This window comes from Mesocricetus auratus, unplaced genomic scaffold, assembly GCF_017639785.1.
Source record: "Mesocricetus auratus isolate SY011 unplaced genomic scaffold, BCM_Maur_2.0 Super-Scaffold_100038, whole genome shotgun sequence".
Lineage (NCBI taxonomy): Eukaryota > Metazoa > Chordata > Mammalia > Rodentia > Cricetidae > Mesocricetus > Mesocricetus auratus.
In genome coordinates, this window is record NW_024429216.1 from 6,416,638 (window position 1) to 6,441,596 (window position 24,959).

Consider the following 24,959-nt stretch of genomic DNA (forward strand, 5'->3'; position numbering starts at 1 on the left):
TACAACCAGGAGTAGGGTGTTTGAAGCCAAGTAAAATGGGGAGAAAACTATAGATTACAGAGGCACAGATTCAGTCTTAATGGTGAGTCAAGAAGGAGAGGAAGGAAGAAGAGACTGAATGGAGACGGGAGCTAAGGAAGCTGGGAACATAATCATTGCCTATTGCAGGGACAGGACTTAGTAAATCCAGGAAGGACAACGAATTGTGGGCCTGGGACTCCTGCGGTAACCCCTTCATCTCTTTACCCCAGGGGATGCTCTCCCTGGTCCTGAACTGCATTGACCGCCTCAACGTCTACACCACTGCTGCCCACTTTGCCGAATTTGCAGGAGAGGAGGCAGCTGAATCTTGGAAAGAGATTGTGAACCTGCTGTATGAACTCCTAGGTAAGGACACTCAGAGCTGACTTCCCCGGGAGCAGCCAGAGACCCCGTCCTGATAGGTCTCACCCTCATGCCCTCTCCAGCTTCTCTGATTCGTGGTAATCGCACCAACTGTGCCCTCTTCTCCACGAACTTGGATTGGCTGGTCAGCAAGTTGGATCGTCTGGAGGCCTCCTCTGGTAGGAGAACCCAGGACGGGGAGTGGGCGTGGGAGGGTGGGGAGGAGAGGCCACGCCCCTCACCTCTCCCGTGGGCACCCGGCAGGCATACTGGAAGTGCTGTACTGCGTCCTGATTGAGAGTCCCGAGGTTCTGAACATCATCCAGGAGAACCACATCAAGTCCATCATCTCCCTCCTAGACAAGCATGGGCGGAATCACAAGGTTGGCCTTCATCCCTGACTGCTAACCCAGACTCCGGAGCCCTGACCATTCCCCGCGGTCCCGGGAATCCTCCCTTTTATCTTATCGTTCGCTTAGTTTCAATGCCCTTCCATCCCGACTGGAGGGTCTCAAATCCACGGCTCTTCAGTGGGTTCTGCACCTCGGATATACTTAGTTGGGTCTCCGAAATGGATGTTTTGCAGCCGTCAGTGGGTGGCAGATTGGTTTTACAGTTTGCTGCAGGCCCTATCAGTGCCCACTGTACAATTTCAAACAAGTTCACACAGTTACATCCCCCATTTGGCCCGTGAAGGCCAAAGTTTAGAACCCCTGCTAATCCCAAATCTCACCTAGACTCCTGAAACTCTAGTTGACCTTACGCTCTGTCCTTGACCTCTTCCTTCACCGCCCCAGTCTCTAATTTCTTACACCTAATGATGCCTTATCCCAACTCACGAGGACCACCCCCAGCCTCTTCGACCTTTGACCTTCCTCCTTGACCCCTGACCTTTCTCACCCCATCCTCCCAAGCAGGGTGTTCTATCTGGATACACTATCCTTGCCTTCCCACTCAGGTACCCACTCTTTCCTTCTTTATTTTCATTTATTTTTTTTAGATAGGGTCTCACTCACTGTATAGCCCCAGCTGTCCTGGAACTCACTGTATAGACCAGGCTGGCCTGGAATTCACAGAGATCCGCCTGCCTCTGCCTCGCATGTGCTGGGATTAAAGGCGTGGGGGGCCACCCCAACGCCCGGCTAGCCTCACTCTCCTTGACGTCTGAACTTGCCTTCCAGGTCCTGGATGTGCTATGCTCACTGTGTGTGTGCAATGGTGTGGCCGTGCGCTCTAACCAGGATCTCATTACGGAGAACTTGCTCCCGGGCCGAGAACTCCTCCTGCAGACAAACCTCATCAACTATGTCACCAGGTGGGGCCCTTCCCGTCGGCTCTGGCCTCGGCCCTGACCTCAGGCTTGAGCCCGGGTCCCCTGCCTGGCTTGCCTCTCCATCCCCCTGTCCTGTCTCTCCGCAGCATCCGACCCAACATCTTTGTGGGCCGGGCAGAGGGCTCCACGCAGTACGGCAAATGGTACTTTGAAGTGATGGTGGACGAGGTGGCCCCGTTTCTGACGGCTCAGGCCACTCACCTGCGGGTGGGTTGGGCCCTCAGCGAGGGCTACAGCCCCTACCCTGGAGGCGGCGAGGGCTGGGGCGGCAATGGGGTTGGCGATGACCTCTATTCTTACGGCTTTGATGGACTGCATCTCTGGACAGGTATCTATACCCTCCCAGGGGATTCTCACCCTTGACCGTTGGCCCCAGAGTTTCCAAGATTCTGATGGCCCATTTTGGGGTTTAAGCACACACCTTTAATCCCAGCACTCACGAGGTAGAGGCAGGTGGATCTCTGTGAGTTCAAGGCCAGCTTGGTCTACAGAGTGAGTTCCAGGACGGCCAAGACTACACAGAGAAACCCTGTCTCAAAAAGCTAGTAATAGGGGCTGGAGAGATGGCTTAGAGGTTAAGAGCACTGACTGCTCTTCCAGAGGTCCTGAGTTCAATTCCCAGCAACCACATGGTGGCTCACAACCATCTGTAACGAGATCTGGTGCCCTCTTCTGGAATGCGCATCCATACATGGAGGAAGGATGTTGTATTCATAATAAATAAATCAACCAAGTGATTAAAAACAACAACAAAAAGCCAGTAATAGTAATGATGATGATAATGATGATAATAATAATAATAAAAGAATCCTGACTCCCACAAGAGGCAAACTTTTGATTTCTAACCTCTTATTTCACCCTAACTCTAGAACTTTCAGAATTCTGGCCTTCTCCTGTTTCCTCTTTTATCCTCAAAGTTCTGACCCCACAGGGGTGATCCCAGAAGACTGCACTGATTGTTATGACCTCTGACCTTTGATTTATAACCTCAAAGTTTTCAGAATTCAAACTCTAGGAAGACTAACATCTTAATGTATATCTCCCAGGAACCCTGATGTCAGTTCTTAATTTTAGGGCAATCCATGGGAACCTTTGTTCTTACACATTCTAATATTGGGTCCCCACAGGATCCCTTGTCCCACTAAAATTGCTTTCGTGGAACCTATGACCCTTGACCCTCTGGTGACTTTTTGCAGGGCATGTGGCACGCCCGGTGACTTCTCCAGGACAGCACCTCCTGGCCCCGGAGGATGTGGTCAGCTGCTGCCTGGACCTCAGTGTACCATCCATCTCCTTCCGTATCAATGGCTGCCCCGTGCAGGGCGTTTTCGAATCCTTCAACCTCGATGGGCTCTTTTTCCCTGTCGTGAGCTTCTCAGCTGGCATCAAGTGAGGACCCCTCCCTGCCCCACTGTCCGTCCCAGTCTGGGAACCACTCCACTTGGTTTCTCCAATCAAAATTTGTCCTCCTGAAAGGCAGGGACAGAGTAGCCTGCTTCATGACTGATTGATGGGGCCAGAACCCCTCCCTACATGAAGGTCTCCATGACCCCAGTGTGACCCCAGTGGTCTCTGATTCCTGTGTCCTTTCAGGGACCTCCAAGTAACCCTAGAATTTCACAATGATATTATAATGACTTCGGACTCCCACAGAGATGTCTCAATGACCCAAGACTCTCTTCCAGTGACTTTAAAGTAATCTAAGATCCTGTTTGACACCCCAGTGGCCTCAAGTGCCATCAATGGTCTAGAACTTTCCAAGCACCCTCAATCCTCTGAATTCTCATTCAATGGAAATCCTGTTTCTTTTGTGATGATGGCAGAATTTAAGTCACTCCTGAATGACTTCTGTGACCCTAGGGAAACCCAAGACTGCTCAGGGTCCTCACATCCCCGAGAACATTCCACTGACCCCAGTGTTGCTCCCATGCCCCCCACTAACTGCAAGCTCCCTCCTTCGTCCCCCACGATGCTCATTCTTCTCTCCCAGAGTGCGATTCCTCCTGGGTGGCCGCCACGGTGAATTCAAGTTCCTGCCCCCACCCGGCTATGCTCCATGCCACGAAGCTGTGCTCCCCCGGGAACGACTCCATCTCCAGCCCATCAAGGAGTACCGTCGGGAAGGGCCTCGGGGGCCGCACCTGGTGGGCCCCAGCCGCTGCCTCTCACACTTGGACTTTGTGCCCTGTCCTGTGGACACCATCCAGGTACAGCCTGCTCCACAAGGATATTCTTTCTTCTAAACATTTACTTAAAAAATTGTTTATGGCACGCACCTTTAATCCGCAGCACTTGGGAGGCAGAGGCAGGAGGATCTCCGTGAGTTTGAGGCCAGCCTGGTCTACAGAGTGAGTTCCAGGACAGGTTCCAAAGCTACAGAGAAACCCTGTCTCGAAAACAAACAAAAAATTATTTGTTTTTATGTTATCTTAGGCTTCTTCTAGTGCTGTGATAAAACACTGACTGAAAGAAACTTGGAAAGGAAAGGGTTTATTTCAGCTTACACTTCTACACTACAATTCCTAAGTAAGGAAAGTCAGGACGAGGCCTCAAGGCAGGAACTTTGAGGCAAGAACTCAGCGGTAGAGCACCTGCCTAGAATCCCCCAGTGAGGGGCTGGGAGTGTGGCTCAGTGATAGAGCTCCTGCCTAGAATCCCCCAGTGAGGGGCTGGGGGTGTGGCTTGGTGGTAGAGCCCCTGCCTAGAATCCCCCAGTGGGGGGCCAGGGGTGTGGCTCAGTGGTAGAGCCCCTGCCTAGAATCCCCTAGTAAGCAGCTTGGGGTGTGTGTGGTTCAGCAATGTAGGTCAAGTGCCTGATGTATGAAGCTCTGGGTTCCAGTCTCACCAGTGTGTGTAGAACTCTTGATAAGACTCTCATCGCTGTCTTTATAGAGAGAAAGAAATAACTGCTCTTTTAGCCAGTGTTTCTTTGAGCAGTTTTCTGGATCTGACTCTGGCTCTGGTTGGGTGGTGCTGGAAGCCCAATGGCTAGAGCAGTCCAAACCCTGTATCTAAGGAGTTCCCAGTCCACAAGGGCACATGGGCCTGTCCCCAGGTGCCCCTTAACTATGATGCTGCCGCATTCCTGCTCCTCTGGATTTTACCTTTCTAGTCAAGGTGAAGTGTGCAAACAGGGTGTTGGAGTATCGCTGCTGGGGGAGGAGGCTAGCCTGGGCTCATTCATATCATCGAGAAAGGAGGTCACAGTGGAGGTGCCATAGGATCTCACAAATGTCCCCTGTCCCCAGATCGTCTTGCCTCCTCACCTGGAGCGGATTCGGGAGAAGCTGGCGGAGAACATTCATGAACTCTGGGCACTGACTCGCATTGAGCAGGGATGGACATACGGTCCGGTGAGCCCAGACTCTGAGGGGGCGGGGCAAGGACTGTAGAGAGGATCGGGACCTGGACTTCGGGGTACAAGTCGCAGGTGGGAGATGGGTGGGGCAGGCAGGGGCGATGGGGCGCCCAAAGACTGAGCCCCGTGTTTCTCTAGGTCCGGGATGATAACAAGAGGCTACATCCATGTCTTGTGGACTTCCACAGCTTGCCAGAGCCTGAGAGGAATTACAACTTGCAGATGTCAGGGGAGACGCTCAAGTGAGAGGGTTGGGGGAGCAGGGTGTAAGAATGACTGATGACCGGGAGGGGGCAAAGGGGAGACAGAGGCAGAGACTGGGAGGAAGGAAGCCAGAGGGGCGGGATGGGTGGGTCAGTAGTGGGCTGCTTGCCTGGGATCCACCAGTGCGGGGCTGGGGGTGTGGCTCCGTGCTGGAATGCTTTTTGGGCATGCACAAGGTCCTCGATTACATGTCCAGCATAGAATAAATAAGTAAATAAGGAAAAGCATATGAGGAGGCTGGAGAGACAGCTCAGTCAGTAGAGTGCTTGCTGCACAAGGGTCAGGGTTTAGATCTCCACATACAAAGCCATGTGTGGTGGTGTGTACCCATGATCCCAGCACTGGGGAGGAGCCCGGCAGCTTAACAGCCAGCCAGTGGACCCAGTTGGTGGACTTTAGGTAAGAGATCTTGACTCAAAAAATAAGGAAGAAAATGGGTGAGGAAAGACATCTGACACTGACCTGTGGCCTCCACACACATGTGCGTGCGTGCGTGTGTACATGCGTGTGTACATACGTGCACATGCAAATGTGTGCACAGACAGTATCCGAGGCAGATGCGGTCACAGAGAAGGAAAAGAGAAACAGCATACAAGAGAAAGGCAGGGGTGGTGATGTGTGCTCCACCATCCCAGATCCTAAGAGGCTGAGCCATGAGGATGGCTGGAGCCCAAGACTTTGACAGTAGCCCCGTGACACAGCGAGACTCTCGAGCAAGCAGTGACACAGTAAGACACTGGCACAACCAGTGGGAGGGGAGGCAGGAAGTCATAGGGCGGGACAGATAGACTTGGAAAGGGACAGAAAGAAGTATTCAGGGAAAACTGACCATAATCAAGGAGACATGGAGACGAAGATACTCGGACAGACAGACGTCAGTGAGACCCAAAGAGAGGGCATGCAGACCGCAGTGGCCACAGAGAGAAAGACGCAGCACAGGTGATGGGGGCAGGGAGCTCTCTGGGCTGTGACCTTGTCCCGTTCCCCTGCTCAGGACTCTGCTGGCCCTGGGCTGCCACGTGGGCATGGCTGATGAGAAGGCTGAGGACAACCTGAAGAAGACAAAACTCCCCAAGACGTGAGTGTGGGTGGCCCCGGGGGAAAGGATTCATAGTGAGGTCTAAAGAGACCAAAGAGCCATGAGGTGAGGCTGAGGTCACAGGTGAGAGTTCAGGGTTAGGGTACAGTCTGCAGGCTCAGGGCTCAGGGCCTTTGGGTGAGAAGTGCGTGTCCAGGATTGAGGAATTAGGAGTTCCAGAGACAGAGACTGAACCAGAGGTGCAGGATATGTCCTGGGAAATCTAAGGTGGAGTCCAAGGTCAGAAGCAGAAGGTGGGAAGCCAGTGGTTGCTGGAGCTGTGAGTTCTAGGACGATGGGCGAGGGGATGGAAACCCTGAGTTCATGCCGGGCGTTGGTGGCGCACGCCTTTAATCCCAGCACTCAAGAGGCAGAGGCAGCAGATTTCTGTGAGTTCGAGACCAGCCTGGTCTACAGAGCGGGCTCCAGGACAGCCTGGACTGTTTCACAGAGAAACCCTGTCTCAAAAAACAAAACAAAACATGAGCTGGAGAGGTGGCTCAGAGGTTAAGAGCACTGGCTGCTCTTCCAGAGGACCTGAGCTCAATTCCCAGCACCCACATGGCGGCTCCCAAAGCTAGAGACGAGAAACCACAAAGTGTGGTATCAGAGTCAGAGTCCCCAAACTGGGTGTGGTGGTGACACTTGTCATTCCAGCTTTCCAGAGACTGAGACAGAAGATCTGTGAGTTTGGGGTCATATGGGCTATGTAGTGAGACTTCCTCATCCTAAAAACAGCCACAAACCCCCAAAGGAGCAAAGGCAAAACTTCCAGTGTCAGGATAAAGGGGTCTTGCTGGTGTAGCTCAGTGTTTCAGAGCACTGACTGCTCTTCCCAGGTTTAGTTCCCAGCAGCCACATGGAGGTTCACAGATACCTCCAGTTCCATGGGAGCTGATGTCCCGTTTAGGTCAAAGACTCTCTCTCTCTCTCTCTCTCTCTCTCTCTCTCTCTCTCTCTCTCTCTACACACACACACACACACACAAATAAAAATATAAAAATATATTAATTTTTAAAAAGTGAAGGGGTCACAGAGGTCAGTAGTGCTGAGCCCTATAGGGAAGGTCTCTTGCTGTGCAAGCCTGATGACCTGAGTTCAATCCCCGGAACCACAGAAAGGTGGAAGGAGAGAACTGGCTCCACAAACGTGACCTCCATGTGCACATACCCAATCCCCACCCCACACATATCATATCATGAACACACACAAAAAAAGTAACAGGGCTTAAGATCTTAGGGTCCTGGGACAGGCCAAGATTCCACAGCCAGCCCAGTGTGGGTGGTGCACACCTTTAATTCCAGTACTCAGGAGGCAGATCTCTGTGGGTTCAAAGCCAGACCGGTCTACACGGCGAGTTCCAGGCCAGCCAGGGTTACACAGTGGAACTCTCCTATCTGCAGGTATATGATGAGCAACGGATACAAGCCGGCTCCGCTGGACCTGAGTCACGTGAGGCTGACGCCTGCGCAGACAACCCTGGTGGATCGGCTGGCGGAGAATGGGCACAACGTTTGGGCGAGGGACCGTGTGGCGCAGGGCTGGAGCTATAGTGGCGTGCAGGACATCCCTGCACGCAGGAACCCTCGCCTCGTGCCCTACCGCCTGCTGGATGAGGCCACCAAGCGCAGCAATCGGGACAGTCTCTGCCAGGCTGTGCGCACCCTGCTGGGCTATGGCTACAACATTGAGCCACCCGACCAGGAGCCCAGTGAGTGCCAACCTCTGTCTCCACCCATGAGCTGACCCATGACCCAATCAGCCTCAAGTGGTTGACATTTCCAATCTTCAACACTGAGTGAACTGATCAGAAGGTTGGGAAACACTGGCCCTTCCCCGCAACCACGACCTTTACCCATCAGGCCTGTCTTGGCCCCAGTCTGAGCACTGGCCCTGACCCGCCTCAGTGTGTCTGTGGGCCAGGACCACAGTGTTGAGCTGCGGGACCGCGCCATGTGCTCTGGGAGTGCTGACCTCCACATTGAGCCTTTAACCTCAGCCCCTGGGTATAGTCGTAACATGATGCCACTCAAACAAGGAACCATGAGTGAGTTTCTAACCCCTAGCTGTAACTTGATCTTTCACCAGTTCCCAAACCAAGGCTTGACCCTATGGCTGACCATTGTCCCCAATCTCTCCCTCCCTCTTCCTTCTTTTGTTTTTTTTTTTTTTTTTTTTTTTTTTTTTTGTTTTTTGTTGTTTTTTGTTTTTCGAGACAGGGTTTCTCTGTGGCTTTGGAGGCTGTCCTGGAACTAGCTCTTGTAGACCAGGCTGGTCTCGAACTCACAGAGATCCGCCTGCCTCTGCCTCCCGAGTGCTGGGTTTAAAGGCGTGGGCCACCAACGCCCGGCTCTCCCTCTTCCTTCTTTTCTGCACACTTTATTTATTTATTTTTTTGTATTTTGAGGAAGGGTCTCAATAGCTGAAGCTAGCCTGGTGCTCATTATGTAATCCAGGCTAGTGTCAAGATCCTGAGTCTCCTGCCTCAGCCCCCTATGCACTGGGATTATAGGGATGCATTACCATGCCTGGCTGTGACTATTATTATTTTCAAAATGGTGTCTTGTGTAGCACAGGTAGGTCAGGTGAGCCTCCAACATGTACAGCTGAGGCTGGCCTTGAACCCGCAGAGATCCTCTCGCCTCTCGTCTCCTGATTGCTGGGACTGAAGGTCTGTGCCACCATGCCTGCCATAGGTTGTCTTTGTTCTTGAGACTTTTATACACATATACAATGAAATAAGGTCACATCCATGCTCCAACACCCCCCTAACTCCCTGATGTTCTCCTTTCCCCCAACTTCATGTCCCCTTTTATTTTCTTGACAAGTTACTAAGTCCATCGAGCGCTGGTCATGTATGTATAGGTGTGGGACCCTCTGGAGCATGGGAAATCTACCAGTAGCTACACGTTCAAAACAATGATGCTGGGCATGGTGGTTTTAATCCCAGCCCTCCAGAGTCAGAGCCTGGTAAGATCTGTGAGTTCAAGGCCAGCCTGGCCGATATATAAAAAATTACAGGCCAGCTAGAGCTACACAATGAGACCTTGTCTCAAAACAAAACAAAAAACCAAAAAACTCGGAGACAGTGTGAAGACCTCAGCTTTTCTGATCTCTCCTCTCCCTTTGACATCCCTGGATTCACTTCCTGCCAACCTCTCTAACTCTGCCTTGCCTCCTCTGTAGGTCAGGTGGACAGCCAGTCTCGTGGGGACCGGGCCCGCATCTTCCGGGCGGAGAAGTCCTATGCAGTCCAGAGCGGCCGCTGGTACTTTGAGTTCGAAGCAGTCACCACAGGAGAGATGCGTGTGGGCTGGGCAAGGCCTGAGCTGAGACCTGATGTAGAGCTGGGAGCCGATGATTTGGCCTATGTCTTCAATGGGCATCGAGTGGGTACCTCCCTGGTCTCCGAGCTCTCAGGCCCTGTGGTTTCTCCTAGTTATACATTCTAGTTTTGTCTGTTTGTGTCTAAATACTCATTGATCCATGCATCTACCATACTGTTATCCATGCATGCTTTCACCATCCACCCACCCACCCACCCACCCATCCATCCATCCACCCACCCACCCACCCATCCACCCATCCACCCATCCATCCACCCATCCACCCACCCATCCATCCACCCACCCATCCACCCATCCACCCACCCATCCATCCACCCACCCATCCATCCATCCATCCACTCACCCATCCACCCACCCACCCACCCACCCATCCATCCACCCACCCATCCACCCATCCACCCACCCATCCATCCACCCACCCATCCATCCATCCATCCACTCACCCATCCACCCATCCATCCACCCACCCATCCACCCATCCACCCACCCATCCATCCACCCACCCATCCATCCATCCATCCACCCATCCACCCATCCACCCACCCATCCACCCATCCACCCACTCATCCATCCACCCACCTATCCATCCATCCACCCACCCATCCACCCATCCACCCACCCATCCATCCACCCACCCATCCATCCATCCATCCACTCACCCATCCACCCACCCATCCACCCATCCACCCACCCATCCATCCACCCACCCATCCATCCATCCATCCACTCACCCATCCACCCACCCACCCACCCACCCATCCATCCATCCATCCACCCACCCACCCATCCATCCACCCACCCATCCATCCATCCACCCACCCATCCACCCATCCACCCACCCATCCATCCACCCACCCATCCATCCATCCATCCACTCACCCATCCATCCATCCATCCACCCACCCATCCATCCACCCACCCACCCATCCACCCACCCATCCATCCACCCACCCACCCATCCATCCATCCACCCACCCATCCATCCACCCACCCACCCATCCATCCACCCACCCATCCATCCACCCACCCACCCATCCATCCACCCACCCACCCATCCATCCACCCACCCATCCATCCACCCACCCATCCACCCATCCACCCACCCATCCATCCATCCACCCACCCACCCATCCATCCATCCACCCACCCATCCATCCACCCACCCATCCACCCATCCATCCATCCACCCATCCATCCATCCATCCATCCACCCACCCATCCATCCATCCACCCACCCACCCATCCATCCATCCACCCACCCACCCATCCATCCACCCACCCATCCATTCAACCACCCATCCATCCATCCACCCACCCACCCATCCATCCATCCATCCATCCACCCACCCACCCATCCATCCACCCACTCATCCATTCAACCACCCACCCATCCATCCATCCACCCACCCACCCATCCATCCACCCACCCATCCATCCATCCACCCACCCATCCATCCACCCACCCATCCACCCATCCACCCACCCACCCATCCATCCTATTCACCATCATCCATCTATGCATTTTTTTTTTTAGATAGAATCTTTGTACATAGCCCTGACTGGCCTGGAACTCACTATGTAGACCAAGCTGACTCTAAACTCACTGAGATCCTCCTGCCTCTGCCACCCAAGTGCTGGGATTAAAAGTCTGCACCACCATGCTCAGCGTTTTGTTTTTAAGACAGGTCTTGATGTAGACCCCTGGCTGACTTGAAACTGTTTAGCCCAGGCTCGCATCAAACTCGTAATTCTCCTGCTCAGTCTCCCGAGTGCTGGGACTGCAGGCATGAATCCCTGTGCCCAACAGTCTCCGTCTTCCTCTGTATCCCTCCATAGTTCTACCCATCCACTCCATCTGTGCACCCATCATTTGTGTCTGCACCTCCTCCCACTTTCTTCCCTCCATCACATGGCGTGGACCCTCAACTCTCCATCCCGTCTCCCATCCAGCCCTGTACCAACCTTCTCCTCCATCCGTATCATTGGTTTTTTTGTTGTTGTTGTTGTTGTTGTTTTGTTTTTTGTTTTGTTTTGAGACAAGGTCTCATTGTGTAGCTCTAGCTGGCCTGTAATTTTCTATATATAGACCTAGGGGTTCATAGGCTCAGTTTTCTCTCTCTGCCTTCACTTACTTCTGCCCTAAGTCCTACAGTACCACCTTGGTAGTCTGCATGCCCCTGCCTCGGGGCACAACAGCAGGAAGCAGGTAGCAGGAATGGGGTGTAGATTAGTGAGGACAATTTCAAGGTTCATGGCTGCAAATGTGAAGACGATGGGGGGTTGGCTCTGTCTCACACGCTCTGAAGCTGATGCTGTGTGTGTCTCCCAGCTGCCCGTTGTCTCTGGTTATTTGTGTGTCTCCATCGTGTGTTTCTGGCTTCTCCTCGCAGGGCCAGCGCTGGCACCTGGGCAGTGAGCCATTCGGACGCCCCTGGCAGCCAGGTGACGTTGTGGGCTGCATGATCGATCTCACAGAGAACACCATTATCTTCACCCTCAATGGCGAGGTCCTCATGTCTGACTCAGGCTCGGAGACAGCCTTCCGTGACATCGAGATTGGAGACGGTGAGAGCCGCGACCTCGTTACATGGTCTTCCTGCCTCGAGGTCTCCCATCTTCCCGTGGGCACCCACTGACCCCACCCATTCGTCCCTTTCCCCCAGGCTTCCTGCCAGTCTGCAGCTTGGGACCTGGTCAGGTGGGTCACCTGAACCTGGGCCAGGATGTGAGCTCCCTGCGTTTTTTTGCCATCTGTGGCCTTCAGGAAGGCTTTGAGCCATTTGCCATCAACATGCAACGCCCAGTTACCACCTGGTTTAGCAAGAGCCTTCCTCAGTTTGAGCCTGTGCCCCTTGAGCACCCCCACTATGAGGTAAGAATTGGCCCCATTCACATTATTATTATTATTGTTGTTGTTATTATTATTATTATGATGATGATTATGATGATGTGCTGCCAAGGCTCAAATATAGGGCATGGTGCATGATAGATAACATATCTTCTTTTTTCTCTTTTGTCGTGGTTCTAGGGATTGAACCTAGGGCCTTGCACATGCTAGGCAGTGGTTCTACTACTGAGCCACCCCCAGCCCCTCACTGGGGGATTCTAGGCAGGGGCTCTACCACTGAGCCACACCCCCAGCCCCTCACTGGGGGATTCTAGGCAGGGGCTCTACTGCTGAAATACATGTCCCACCCCTAGAATAGCATCTTATAATTTGTGTACCGTCTCCATTCTTCTTTTCACAATTCCCTTCTCTCTGTCTCTTCTATGCATAAACGTCATAGGAGGAAGTAGCAGCATAATGGGCTCCTAGGGTTGCCTTTGAAAGTACAGCTTCCACAGACAACTTCTCCTTTTCATCTGTTAAACAAGAGAGGAGCGCAAAGAAAATCACGATTAAGTGACCCCAGTGGTGGCACAATCCTGTTGTCCTAGAACTTGGGAGCCTAAGGCGGAGGGTCAAGGCCGTCTTTGGCCACATAGAGAGTTTGAGGTCTGGGTGACATGAGACCCTGTCTCAAAACAAAGGCTGGGTAGGAAGAGGCAAAGGAGGGACATTGTGACTACTTGGGACATTGTGACTCTTCACCTGGACACACAGCAGTGTGCATTTCTTCAGCCATGGCATGTGCAGGGAGCATGCAGGACAATGGTGGCTCTCAGGGGGTCAAACACTGGCACACTGTGGCCCAATCCCAGCAGCCTGTATTTAAATTTGTCCAGTTGAGGCAATACTTTCCCACTTCTAACTTCCTGGACCAGGATCCACTGCGGGTTCACATGATCCGTAGGTCTCTGTGTAGAACATTCCTGATGTTCTCCTGTCTTTAAATACATTGAGGGGGATCAATACAGGGTTTCTCTGTGTAACCCTGATTGTCCTGGAACTCGCTCTGTAGACCAGATTGGCCTCGAACTCACAGAGATCCGCCGGCCTCTGCCTCCTGAGTGCTGGGATTAAAGGTGTGCACCACCATTGCCTGGCTTTTTATTTTTAAAGATTTATTTTATTTTATTTGTATGAATGTTTTGCCTGGTTGCATATTTCTGTACCATATGTGTGCCTGGCACCTGTGGAGGTCAGAAGTGGGCATCAGATCACATGGAACTAGAGTTACGGAAGTTTGTGAGCTTCCAGTGGGTGCTAGGATTAGAACCTGGGTCCTCTGCAAGATCAGCTGGTGCTCTTAACTATAGCACCATCTCTGCAGTCCTGAGTTGGACGTTTTTTGAAGACTACATGTCAAGGTTTTGTAAAATGTCCTTCAATTTAGGTTTGGGAGCTATTTTATTATAACCAGGATCATGGTGTGTGTGTGTGTTATATAGATATATCGCAGAAGTTACATTGTTCCTTTCATTGTATGAGGTTGCTATTTCCTTTTTGTTTTTATTTTAATCCGATTATTCTATATGTATGGGTGTTTTGCCCGCTTGGATGTCTGTGCACCTCATATGTGCCTGGTGCCTACAGAAGGTGCTAGATCCCCCGGAAGTGGGGTTACAGATGGCTGGGAGCCACCGCGTGGAGGCTGGGGGTCAAACCCAGCTCTTCTGGAAGAGCAGCCCGTGTGCTCTTAACTGCTGAGTTCTCTCACGTCTCCAGCCCGGAGCTTGCTACAGTTTATTGCAGTCTGTACCATGTTCCATGTGTTCTGCTCTTCCAGAGGTCCTGAGTTCAATTCCCAGGTGGCTCACAACCATCTGTTATGAGATCTAGTGTTTTCTCCTGGCACACAGGAGTTCATGCAGATACAGCACTCATACAAAAAAACAAAAACAACAACAACGTTTGATCACCAGCACCAGAAAGAGCAAGGAAATGGCGTATGGAGGGTGTGTGTGAGTTAGATGTAAACGCTGTGCCATTTCTCACAAGGAACCATTCAGTTCAGGCTTGAACATTCCTACACAGCTCTGCTGACTGCTGACTGTGACTGCTTAATTGATCGGAGTCTGTCAGATTGCTCCCCTGTCGAGCTGCTGTTTTCCTCTCTGTAATTAATAAGTGATCAAACACAACAACAAAACCATCCTTGGCACTGCGTGCCCGTTCCCTCAGCACGGGGAGTTCAGACGGTCAAGGTCATCTTTGTCTGCATAGGAAAGTTGAAGTCAGCCTGGGCTATGTGGGACCCTGTTTCATAAGCAAAACACACACACACACACACACACACACACACACAACAAAACCAAACCTAGCAGAGTGTGGTCTCATATGACTTTAATCCCAGCACTTTGGAGGCAGAGGCAGGCGAATCTCTTTGAGTTTGTAGTCAGCCTTGTCTATATAGAGTTCCAGACTAGATAGGGCTACACAGCAAGACACTAATTAAAAAACAAACCAGCACACAAAGAAACCCACCATCTCCATCACCTCCACCATCTCCTCCATCAACATCACCTCTACTTCCAGTACCGACACCATCAGTGATGTGGGGGAGACATTTTAGAACTAAGGCTATAGAAGATTTTTTTCGTAGGGCATGTCTAACTGAGACCAGAGTTCTGGAAAGGCATCCCTGTTGGCAAGAGATGCCAGGAGTGATAGTGGAGCCCGAATGGTCAGAGAGGATGTGACGGGAGGGGAAGGAGTGTGAATGTGCCTCTGCCAGAGAGCAGGGCCAACGCAGACAACTGAGTGTTACAGCAGTGAGAATGAAGAGGCCAAAACGCCCAGAGCCACCTGGATGGATCTCGCAAACACAGCGCAGAGCGAGAGAAGTCAAGCACAGGAGAGCACAGGCTGTGGGAGTCCACTCATAGAACGTTCCAGAGCAGGCCAAGCTGGTCTGTGGTGTGACAGATTGAGAAGTCTGTTATGGGAAAAGAGTAAAGTAGAGACACTGCTGGTGTCTTCACACTTATGTCAAGGAAGGAGTCTTTTGTTGCCAGGGAACAATGGCAAAGGAGGGTTCCAGAGGAAGGAGGGAAAGAGATGTGGGGAAAATGGGTTGTGTAGGCAGAGTTTGGGTGGATTCTCCAGATTTTTGTTTTTGTTTTTGAAGACGGGCTCTGTCTGTAGCTTTTGAGCCTGTCCTAGAACTTGCTTTATAGACCAAGTTGGCCTCGAACTCACAGAGATCTGCCTGCCTCTGCCTCCCGAGTGCTGGAATTCTCCAAATATTAAGGAACACAGGACCGAGTAAGGATTTGGTACTTGGAGAGATCAACTCCACTTCTGCTGCCTGTGGGTCAGTCTCTAGAAAATCTATGAGAAGCCTGGGCTGGTGGCACAGCCTGGGACCCAGCACTCAGGAGGCTGAAGCAGGAGTATCAACACTTTAAGGCTAGCTTGGGCTACATGGTAAGGCCCTGTCTCATAAATCCAAGAGCTGGAATGCAGCCCAGAGGTACATCATATGCTCTAGCATTCACAAGGCCCAGTTCCATCTCCAGCAACACACACACACACACACACACACACACACACACACACACACACACACACACACACACATTCCGTGAAAGTCTATCTTGAGCACACAGCACACAGGACCCTTTTGATCCTGTCCCCCTTTTTAAAGCCAGACTGGCCAGGTGGTTCCCAGGAACCTAGGACCATTTCTATGGTACTGGGTGCACAAGAGTTCACCCTGTGTTCAATCCGTAACGATCCGTCATGATGCCACGCCATTATGATGTTCATATCTCTGAGCGTCATGTTTTTTCGTCTGGGGAGTCTCTACATCTCTGACCCTTCTGAGCTCTTCTCTCTGCAGCGTTCCCCCTAGGGACTCCTCATTGTGTCCACTGATGTGTTTCTAGCCCCTAGAACAGGGCCTGGCACACAGCAGGTGCTCCTGAGATATTTGTAGTATGGATAGGTGATGCACGGATGGGCAGATAATCCATGGACAGATGGATGGTGAATGGATGCAGGGAAGAATGGTGATGTTCACATGACTGTGTGATGTATGTGTGTGTGTACAGGGGTGAGCTCATGGGCACGTGATGGGCAGACGGATGAAGCATGTGGGATGCATGCATGCATGGTGGAGCTGTGCATTGACTGCATATGTGGGTGTCTTACTCTGGAGTGCATAGGTAGGTTCTGAAATTCCTCCAACAAGTGATGCCGGTATGGGACCAAGCTGGTACTCTTTAAGAGGCTCAGAGCTTAGCACAAGGCTGAGAGCGTTTCACAGCCAAGCCCCATTCGCCCAGAGGAGAGGGCGTCTTTGGATGATACCCACACAGATCCCCAATAGGGACTTTGCACGTAACCATGTTTAGGACCAGAGGTCTGGTCTAGCTCACAAGCCTGACTCTGAGCTTCCTCCCTTCCTCCAAGGTGGCCCGCATGGACGGCACGGTGGATACACCTCCCTGCCTCCGCCTGACGCACCGCACCTGGGGCTCGCAGAACAGCCTGGTGGAGATGCTGTTCCTCCGGCTAAGCCTTCCGGTCCAGTTCCACCAGCACTTCCGCTGCACCGCAGGGGCCACACCCCTGGCATCCCCTGGCCTGCAGCCCCCTGCCGAAGATGAGGCCCGGGCAACAGAACCCGATACTGACTATGACAACCTTCGCCGCTCAGCTGGAGGCTGGGGGGAGGCCGAGGGGGGCAAAGAAGGAACTGCCAAAGAGGGGGCACCCGGAGGTACTGCCCAGGCTGGGACAGAGGCCCAGCCCACCAGGGCGGAGAATGAGAAAGATGCTACCACTGAGAAGAACAAGAAGAGAGGGTGAGTCCAGACTGGGCCCAGACTGGGGCTCAGGGTCTGTTTTGGGATCCCCAATTATGCAACCTCAATAATTTAAGAAGTCTCCTTTGTACCCCCAAAGGGGTCTTTATGTGCTAAGTGGGGTCAGAACACTGGGAGAGCTTGTCTCAGGAGAATGTTGTTATTTCCCAGCGATGCTGTCATTTCCACAAAAGTGTGAAATTTGAGAACCTGACTGCATGCGCAGCATGGAAATTGCTGTTATCTCTGAGTGTCTGGTGGTCCCAAAGTGCGCAATGGATGTCATTATCCATGTACACTGAGGGGAGCCTCCTTATCCTGTTGGAGCTTACTCTGCCCTCCCTCCCCATGTCTAAGTGGACACAGAGTGGTCTTCTTAGTTGGGATCCATTCTGTGTCCCCAATGTGGCCCCCCAAACTAACATTAGCCAGATATAGTGGCACACACCTTTAACTCTAGCACTTAGGGAGGTGGGTCTCTGAGTTCGAGGGCAGCCTGGTCTGTGTAGTGAGTTCTGGGCCAGTCAGGGCTACACAGTGAGACCCTGCCTTCGAAAAACAATAACACAACCCAAACAAACAGCCCAAACTGAACTAACTTCAAAGAAGACCCTCAGGGGGTACAGGATTGAAAGGGGATCTGCTTTCCCCTGTTATGACAATGGCGTCAGTGCAATTCAGTCTGCTGAAGGCTGTTTGGGAATGATGAAGTGTTGTTGGTATCTGTCACAGTTAGAGATGGCTGTTGCTGGAAGATTCCACACACCTTGTAGTATATAAGACTGTACACGATGAAGACTTTGCTAACCAGGCATGGTGGCTTCACCTGTTAACTCCAGCACTTGGGAGGTGAAGGCAGGAAAATCATAAGTTCAAAGCCAGCCTAGGCTACATAGAGAGAACCTACCTCAAGAACAGGCCAAGTGCTAGCCAGGTGGTGGTGGCACACACCTTTAATCCCAGCACTTGGGAGGCAAAAGCAGATGGATCTCTGTGAGTTCGGGTCCAGCCTGGTCTACAGAGTGAGTTCCAGGACAGCCAGGACTGTTCACAGAGAGATCCTGTCTCCAAAAACCAAAACCCAGAAAACTAAAACAAACCAAGTGAGGTGCACACCAGAAATCCCATCACTTACGAGGCAGAGGCAGGACTGGTCTCCTGAGGGCAGCCTGAGCCACATAGTGAATCCAGATCTACCAGGGTTACGCAGTGAGACCCTGCCTCTACAACAAACAGAAAACACCAATGAAAACAACAAAACAAAACAAAATCCTAAACTGGTCTGGGAGGATGGCTCAGCCAGTAAGATGCTTGCCTTAAAAGCACAAGGCTTCGGTTTGATCCCAGAACCCACACAGAATTGCCAGCGGTGGCAGCAGGAGCTTGCAGCCCCAGGACTAGGGAAGTGTAGACAGGCAGGCTACTATGACTCTATGGCTACCCAACCTAGCCTACCCAGTGAACTCCATGCTAGCAAAAGATACTGCCTCGGACAGCCAAGGAGACACGGAGCACCCTTGTCTCAAAAGAAAAAGAAAGAGCCGGACGTTGGTGGCACACGCCTTTAATCCCAGTATTTGGGAGGCAGAGGCAGGCGGATCTCTGTGAGTTCGAGGCCAGCCTGGTCTACAAGAGCTAGTTCCAGGACAGCCTCCAAAGCCACAGAGAAACCCTGTCTCCAAAAACCAAAAAAAAAAAAAAAAAAAAAAAAAAAAGAAGAAGAAGAAGAAGGAAGAGGGAGGGAGGAAGAAAGAAAGAAAAGAAAAAAAGAAAAGAAAAAAAGACACACTGTCTCACAAAACAACGTTGGTGTCACCTCCTCCTGAGGACCCCCCAAGGTTGTCTTCTGGTCTTCACATGCATGCACCCACACGAGAACACACACACACACACACACACACACACACAGAGTGCACACATACAGAGGGGGTGGGGAGATAGGAAGATAGATGGCCAGTATTGACTTAGGGAAACCACTGTGTGTCCCCTTATTTTGCTTTGTTTTTATTGTCGTTTTGGTTTTGAGACAGGCTCTCACATAGCCCAGGCGAGCCTTGAACTGGTTGCACAGCTGAGGATGGCCTTGAACTCCCAGTTCCCTTGTCTCGCCTGCCCAGTGCTCGCGCCCCCCCACACTTAGCTGTCAGTAGCGCTCTTTAGGTGTGAGTGGCCGGCCACCCTCAAGTGCAGCACACAGTGCCTGACGGGCTGGGCCGGTCAGGAGCCCCTGCCCTCCAGAGGCAAGCTATTGGGGTCAGAAGGGTCTAACCGGGACAACATGATGTCTGATGGGAACGCTGGGGCCGGGCTGAGGGGTGGCTTCTCATGGCAGGCTGTCTCCTCTGACCTCCAGGTTCTTATTCAAGGCCAAGAAGGTCGCCATGATGACCCAACCACCTACCACCCCTGCTCTTCCCCGACTCCCTCGAGATGTGGTGCCCGCAGACAACCGTGATGACCCTGAGATCATTCTCAACACCACCACGGTGTGAACCTAGAACCCTCAACTTTGGGGGCCCCTCAGCACAATAGGGAAACATCAAAATTTCCAGTTCAGTGCTGTCGTCCTTACAGTTGAGATACCTGGATAGATGGTAGAGAATGTGGATACAACACACTGATAGAATCCTTGAACCCCCGATGCTCATGTAGTTAGTGACCTGAAGACGGCAGGGTGCTCAATGAAGCTATAAGGCAAACTAATATAATTCTTAGGGACCCCAAAGTACAGAGGGTTAGCCAATATAGTTCAACGTTTGGGACCAACTATAATATAAACACAGTACTTGAAATTTAAAAAGCTACTCTAGTATATTCATGGGAGTAAAAGTCCGTAGTTATCCCAATATGGTTTGAGTCCTCAGATAATTTGTTAAGACAGAAATCTTACTCATGCTGGGCTTGCTGGCACAGGAGTGTCATCCCAGCTCCTTGGGAGGCTGAGGCAGGAGGATCCAAGTTTGAGGCCAGCCTGGGCTACAGAGGAGTTCAGCTTGAGCAACATAGTCCCAAAATGTAAAAAGAGGGCGGAAAATGTAGCTCATAGATGAAACAGTTGCCTAGTATTCATGAGGTCCTAGATTCTACCCTTAGTCCAGGAGGGGAGGGCAGGGGATGGGTAGAGCAAAGAGAAACATATCTTATCACTTGGGACCTTAGAATCATAGGCCACCTAGGTGCCACTTGACCTGAGTCATCTCACTGCTCCGTGCCTTCTAATGGAAGGGCTGTGGTTTCCTCACCAGTAAATGAAAGGGTAAAAATGGTACACGCCTCTCCACTCCCCAGTGAAGTGGCTGGACAGAGACTGTGGTTAGACCGTGAGACGAGCCTCACTTGGAGCAGCGAGCTATTATTATGAGCTATTATTTATTGTCTTGCTGTAGTTTGAGGAGGGACCCAAGTGTAGGGGTGCCACCAAATATTGCCAAGGGAATCCCCCAATCTGGAAAGTTTAAATAGTGACACCAGCACAAGCTCTTAGACTTGGGGCTTCTCTCGTCTAGTAACTTCATGTTAAGATCCCAGAATCCACGAGATGTATTTAGAGTCCCCCAAAAGGCCATCTTCCTGACCGACTTCTGGTTCTCTCTTCGTGTCCCCCAGTACTATTACTCTGTGAGGGTCTTCGCGGGTCAGGAGCCCAGCTGCGTGTGGGTGGGCTGGGTCACCCCTGACTACCATCAACACGACATGAACTTCGACCTCAGCAAGGTCCGGGCAGTGACTGTGACCATGGGGGACGAACAAGGCAACGTGCATAGCAGGTGCTGGGGCACAGGGGCAGGGCCGTGCCCAGGTGGGAGGTTGGCATGGGAAGGGTCAGAGGCTCCAGCCAGCAGCTTTGGAGCTGCCTGACTGGGGCTCCCGAGAACCTTCTGGAACAAGAGGCATCATGGCGCCCACTTAGAAGCTTTTCTCCTCCCCTGCTTATGTCCGCGTCTCTCCAATTGTCCTGCTCGCCCTTTCTATTTCATCTGGGGTGTGGGGTTTCGGTGCTCGGTCTGCACGCAGGTAGAGGGTGTTTGGGAGTTGGGGCTCTGAGGTCACGGGATTCTGGGAGTGTGGGGAAGGAGGCATCCGGGGTTCCCTGGCAGAGGATTTGCGCTATAACCACGCCTGTCTTTTCCAGCCTCAAGTGTAGCAACTGCTACATGGTGTGGGGCGGGGATTTTGTGAGTCCCGGACAGCAAGGCCGGATCAGCCACACGGACCTCGTCATTGGCTGCCTGGTGGATTTGGCCACTGGCTTAATGACTTTTACAGCCAACGGCAAAGAGAGCAACACCTTTTTCCAGGTGAGCCCAGCCCCTCCCAGCATTTCCCAGCATTCCAGGAGCCTTTATAATAGCGCCTGAGGTCAGAACCTGGAGACATAAAACGGGCCCACTCTGGGAGTCACCGGGAGACTCTCTAGTCGAACCCTCCATTAACTTATGCCCAGAATGGAGGAGGCAACACAGCCTTGGTATAGAAGAGAGGTCTCTTTAGTCCCTCATAGGCTGGGTGACATCAGTCATCACTGTCTTACCAATTAGCAAACACCCTAGGATGGCCTAAAATCTTCAAGTGGGTTTTTCCTTTTCAGAATTTCATTATTATTATTCCAATGTTCACATGTACTTTGAATATACACAGACAACAAAAGGGTTGTACGGCAAGTCCCTATTGATAAGCCCACCACCAAACTATTATTAATTCTTTGCCACATATATGTCCTACCTATCCTTTAGACCATCTAAAGTGTTCTTCTCAAAATTTTATTTATTATTATTTTTAATGATGGAGTTCCTTATTGGAAGATTTATTTATTTATTAGATTTTTTATATGTATGAGTGTTTTGCCTACATGTATGTAAATGTACCATGTGCATGTAATGCTCGCCAAGTTAGAAGAGGGGCGTCGGATCCCCGGAACTGGAGCTACAGATGGATGTGAACCTCCATGTGGGTCCTAGGAATTGAACCTGGGTCCTCTTCAAGAGCAACAAGTGCTCTTCACCACTGAGCCACCTCTCCAGTCACTATTTTGTTATTTTATGAGACGTGATCTTATGTAGCCCAGGCTAGCCTTAAACTCACTATGGAGACAAGGGTGGCCTAAACCCCTGATCCTCCTGCCTTTACCACCCCCCCCCAAGTGCTGGGATTACAGGCCTGTGCCACCGTGCTCAGCTTGCAACACTATGTTTTAGATGGAGAACTTCAGAAATATACAAAGGCAGAATAGCATAATGAGCCACCAGGTCCCCATGGCCGGCTTCAGCTGCCACCCACTCAGAACCAATCTCTTTTCATTTTACGCCTCTTCCCTTCCTCTCCCACTGGAGGATTCTGAAAGAAATTGCCGACATCATAGAGTTTCATCTCTGTAAAAGATAAAGATTAGTTTTAAAAGGCAGAACCACAATACCACTATCACTGAAAAGGGAAAAAAAAAAGTCCCCAACTGTTCCTGACGGTCGTCAAATATCTAGCTCGTGTTCAAATTTCTCTGATTGTCTCACAAATGTTTCCTTGCCATTTCGTTGTTCAAATCAGAATCTAAGTGAAGCTGTATCCTCTAATGAGTTCCTACATCCTTTAAATCTCCTCGCACATTGCCTTCTTCCTTCCTTCCTCTTTTTTATTTATTTTTGGTTTTTCGAGACAGGGTTTCTCAATGGCTTTGGAGGCTGTCCTGGAACTCACTCTGTAGACCAGGCTGGCCTCAAACTCACAGAGATCCGCCTGCCTCTGCCTCCCGAGTGCTGGGATTAAAGGCATGCGCCATCAACGCCCGGCTTCCTTCCTCTTTTTCAAAGATAGGATCTTTGTGTCCGCTAGGCTGGCCTTGGACTCCTGGTGTTTCCGCCTCTGCCTCCAAGGGCTGCGATTACAGGCGTGGCCACCACACAGCGCCTGGGTTCTCCCTCCCTCCTTCCGCCCTGGCTAGCCCCTGTCCTCAGGCGAGGGAAGCAGGCTGTGCTGTGGCACTTGAATTATTACCGTGCGGTCCCTGGGCCAGCATCGCCTGGACTTTTCGTTAGATCCACAGACCTGCTGACTGCGGAACTGTGTTATTGAGATTTCAGGGGATCTCTGTGCACATTAACCCTGGAGAGTTCTGGCCTAGCTGCCCACAGCCTCTGGGCTGCCATCCTAACACTTTTCTTGCTGTTTGGATTTCCTGTGAACGGGTGGGGTTGGGGTGGGCCTATGGGCGCAGTCAGGTTCCAGTTTAGTTCTGGCTAGGCTCCTCACCCCTGTTGTCCGGGGGAGAGGATGCTGTCGAGGGTGGATTCCACCAGGAGGGTCGGAGGAAGCCAGTCATGGGGGACGCTCTGGCTTCTGAAGAGTGAGGAGGGAAAGACATCACTGGAGGGGTCATAGTGTGCACAGTGATGCAGGCGACTCATTGCCCCGAAGGAGCTGAAGACAATTCGCTTGGCTGCGTCAGGGTGGCACCTCCCAAGGGCCACTTACAGCCACGGTGGCCCTCCAGTGCCCAAGTATGGAGCTACAAAATGGGGCAGAATCCACGCTGCCTCCAATCCACCACCTCTCACGCTTTGACCTCTCCTCCCTCGCCAGGTGGAACCCAACACAAAACTGTTTCCTGCCGTCTTTGTCCTGCCCACCAACCAGAACGTGGTCCAGTTTGAGTTGGGGAAGCAGAAGGCAAGGAGGGGGCAGGGCAAGGCTGGGCGTGTGCAGAGGGTACCCACACAGGGCTGGGAAGGCTGTGAATCCTGGCCCACTCATTCTTCCCAACCCACAGAACATCATGCCATTGTCAGCCGCCATGTTCCAGAGTGAGCGCAAGAACCCGGCCCCTCAGTGCCCACCGAGGCTGGAGGTCCAGATGCTGACGCCCGTCTCCTGGAGTCGAATGCCCAACCACTTCTTACATGTGGACACTCGGCGTGCTGGAGAGCGGCTTGGCTGGGCGGTGCAGTGCCAGGAGCCGCTGATGATGATGGCTCTGCATATCCCAGAGGAGAACAGGTCAGGGCCCTGCTGGGCTCAGTGCCTGCCCCAGCTACAACCCCAGTGCTCCACGTGATCCTAGAAGGTTCCAGGTCTGACCTGAGGACCCTGACTTGGTACCAGCCTCTCCAGAGAGTCAGTCCCTCAGGGGGCTCTAGACCCACCTTAGGGAACCCCAGTGGGTCCCAGTGAACCTCATATTCATTGCAGGGAGTACAGTTACACCCCAGGAACCCTAGACCACACTACAGAACCGTAAATCTATCTCAGAGATCCCAGACTATTATCAAACTCCCCAAGCCAGACATTTCTCAGAAAGGCCTGACTGTATTCCACGGCCTCAGGGAACATTCCGGGAGACTTCAGGCATGTTTCATGGAGATCTGGAATCCACTCTAGGGGACCCCGACACACCCAGACCTGTGTTCACGTAGATGTCAGAAAATTTTTAGATATTCCATGCTGAAGGTTGAATTTAAGGCCTCTCCCATGCTAGGCAAGTGTTCTACCACCGGGCTATCACTCTTAGAGTAT

At 51.9% G+C, this 24,959-nt stretch overlaps 1 protein-coding gene across 1 annotated transcript in view; it reads left to right on the plus strand.

Annotated features, from left to right (window-relative positions):
* Ryr1 (ryanodine receptor 1) overlaps nt 1–24,959 on the plus strand; it is a 126,929-nt gene that overhangs the window by 18,256 nt on the left and 83,714 nt on the right. The window contains 20 exon segments of the mRNA XM_040734565.1: nt 252–387; nt 468–563; nt 649–767; nt 1,566–1,699; nt 1,804–2,045; nt 2,914–3,106; nt 3,708–3,924; nt 4,966–5,070; nt 5,214–5,317; nt 6,334–6,417; nt 7,821–8,128; nt 9,604–9,806; nt 12,155–12,329; nt 12,428–12,636; nt 17,062–17,456; nt 19,810–19,942; nt 21,063–21,223; nt 21,589–21,754; nt 24,030–24,116; nt 24,217–24,443. Coding sequence (XP_040590499.1) covers nt 252–387; nt 468–563; nt 649–767; nt 1,566–1,699; nt 1,804–2,045; nt 2,914–3,106; nt 3,708–3,924; nt 4,966–5,070; nt 5,214–5,317; nt 6,334–6,417; nt 7,821–8,128; nt 9,604–9,806; nt 12,155–12,329; nt 12,428–12,636; nt 17,062–17,456; nt 19,810–19,942; nt 21,063–21,223; nt 21,589–21,754; nt 24,030–24,116; nt 24,217–24,443 — 3,494 coding nt within the window.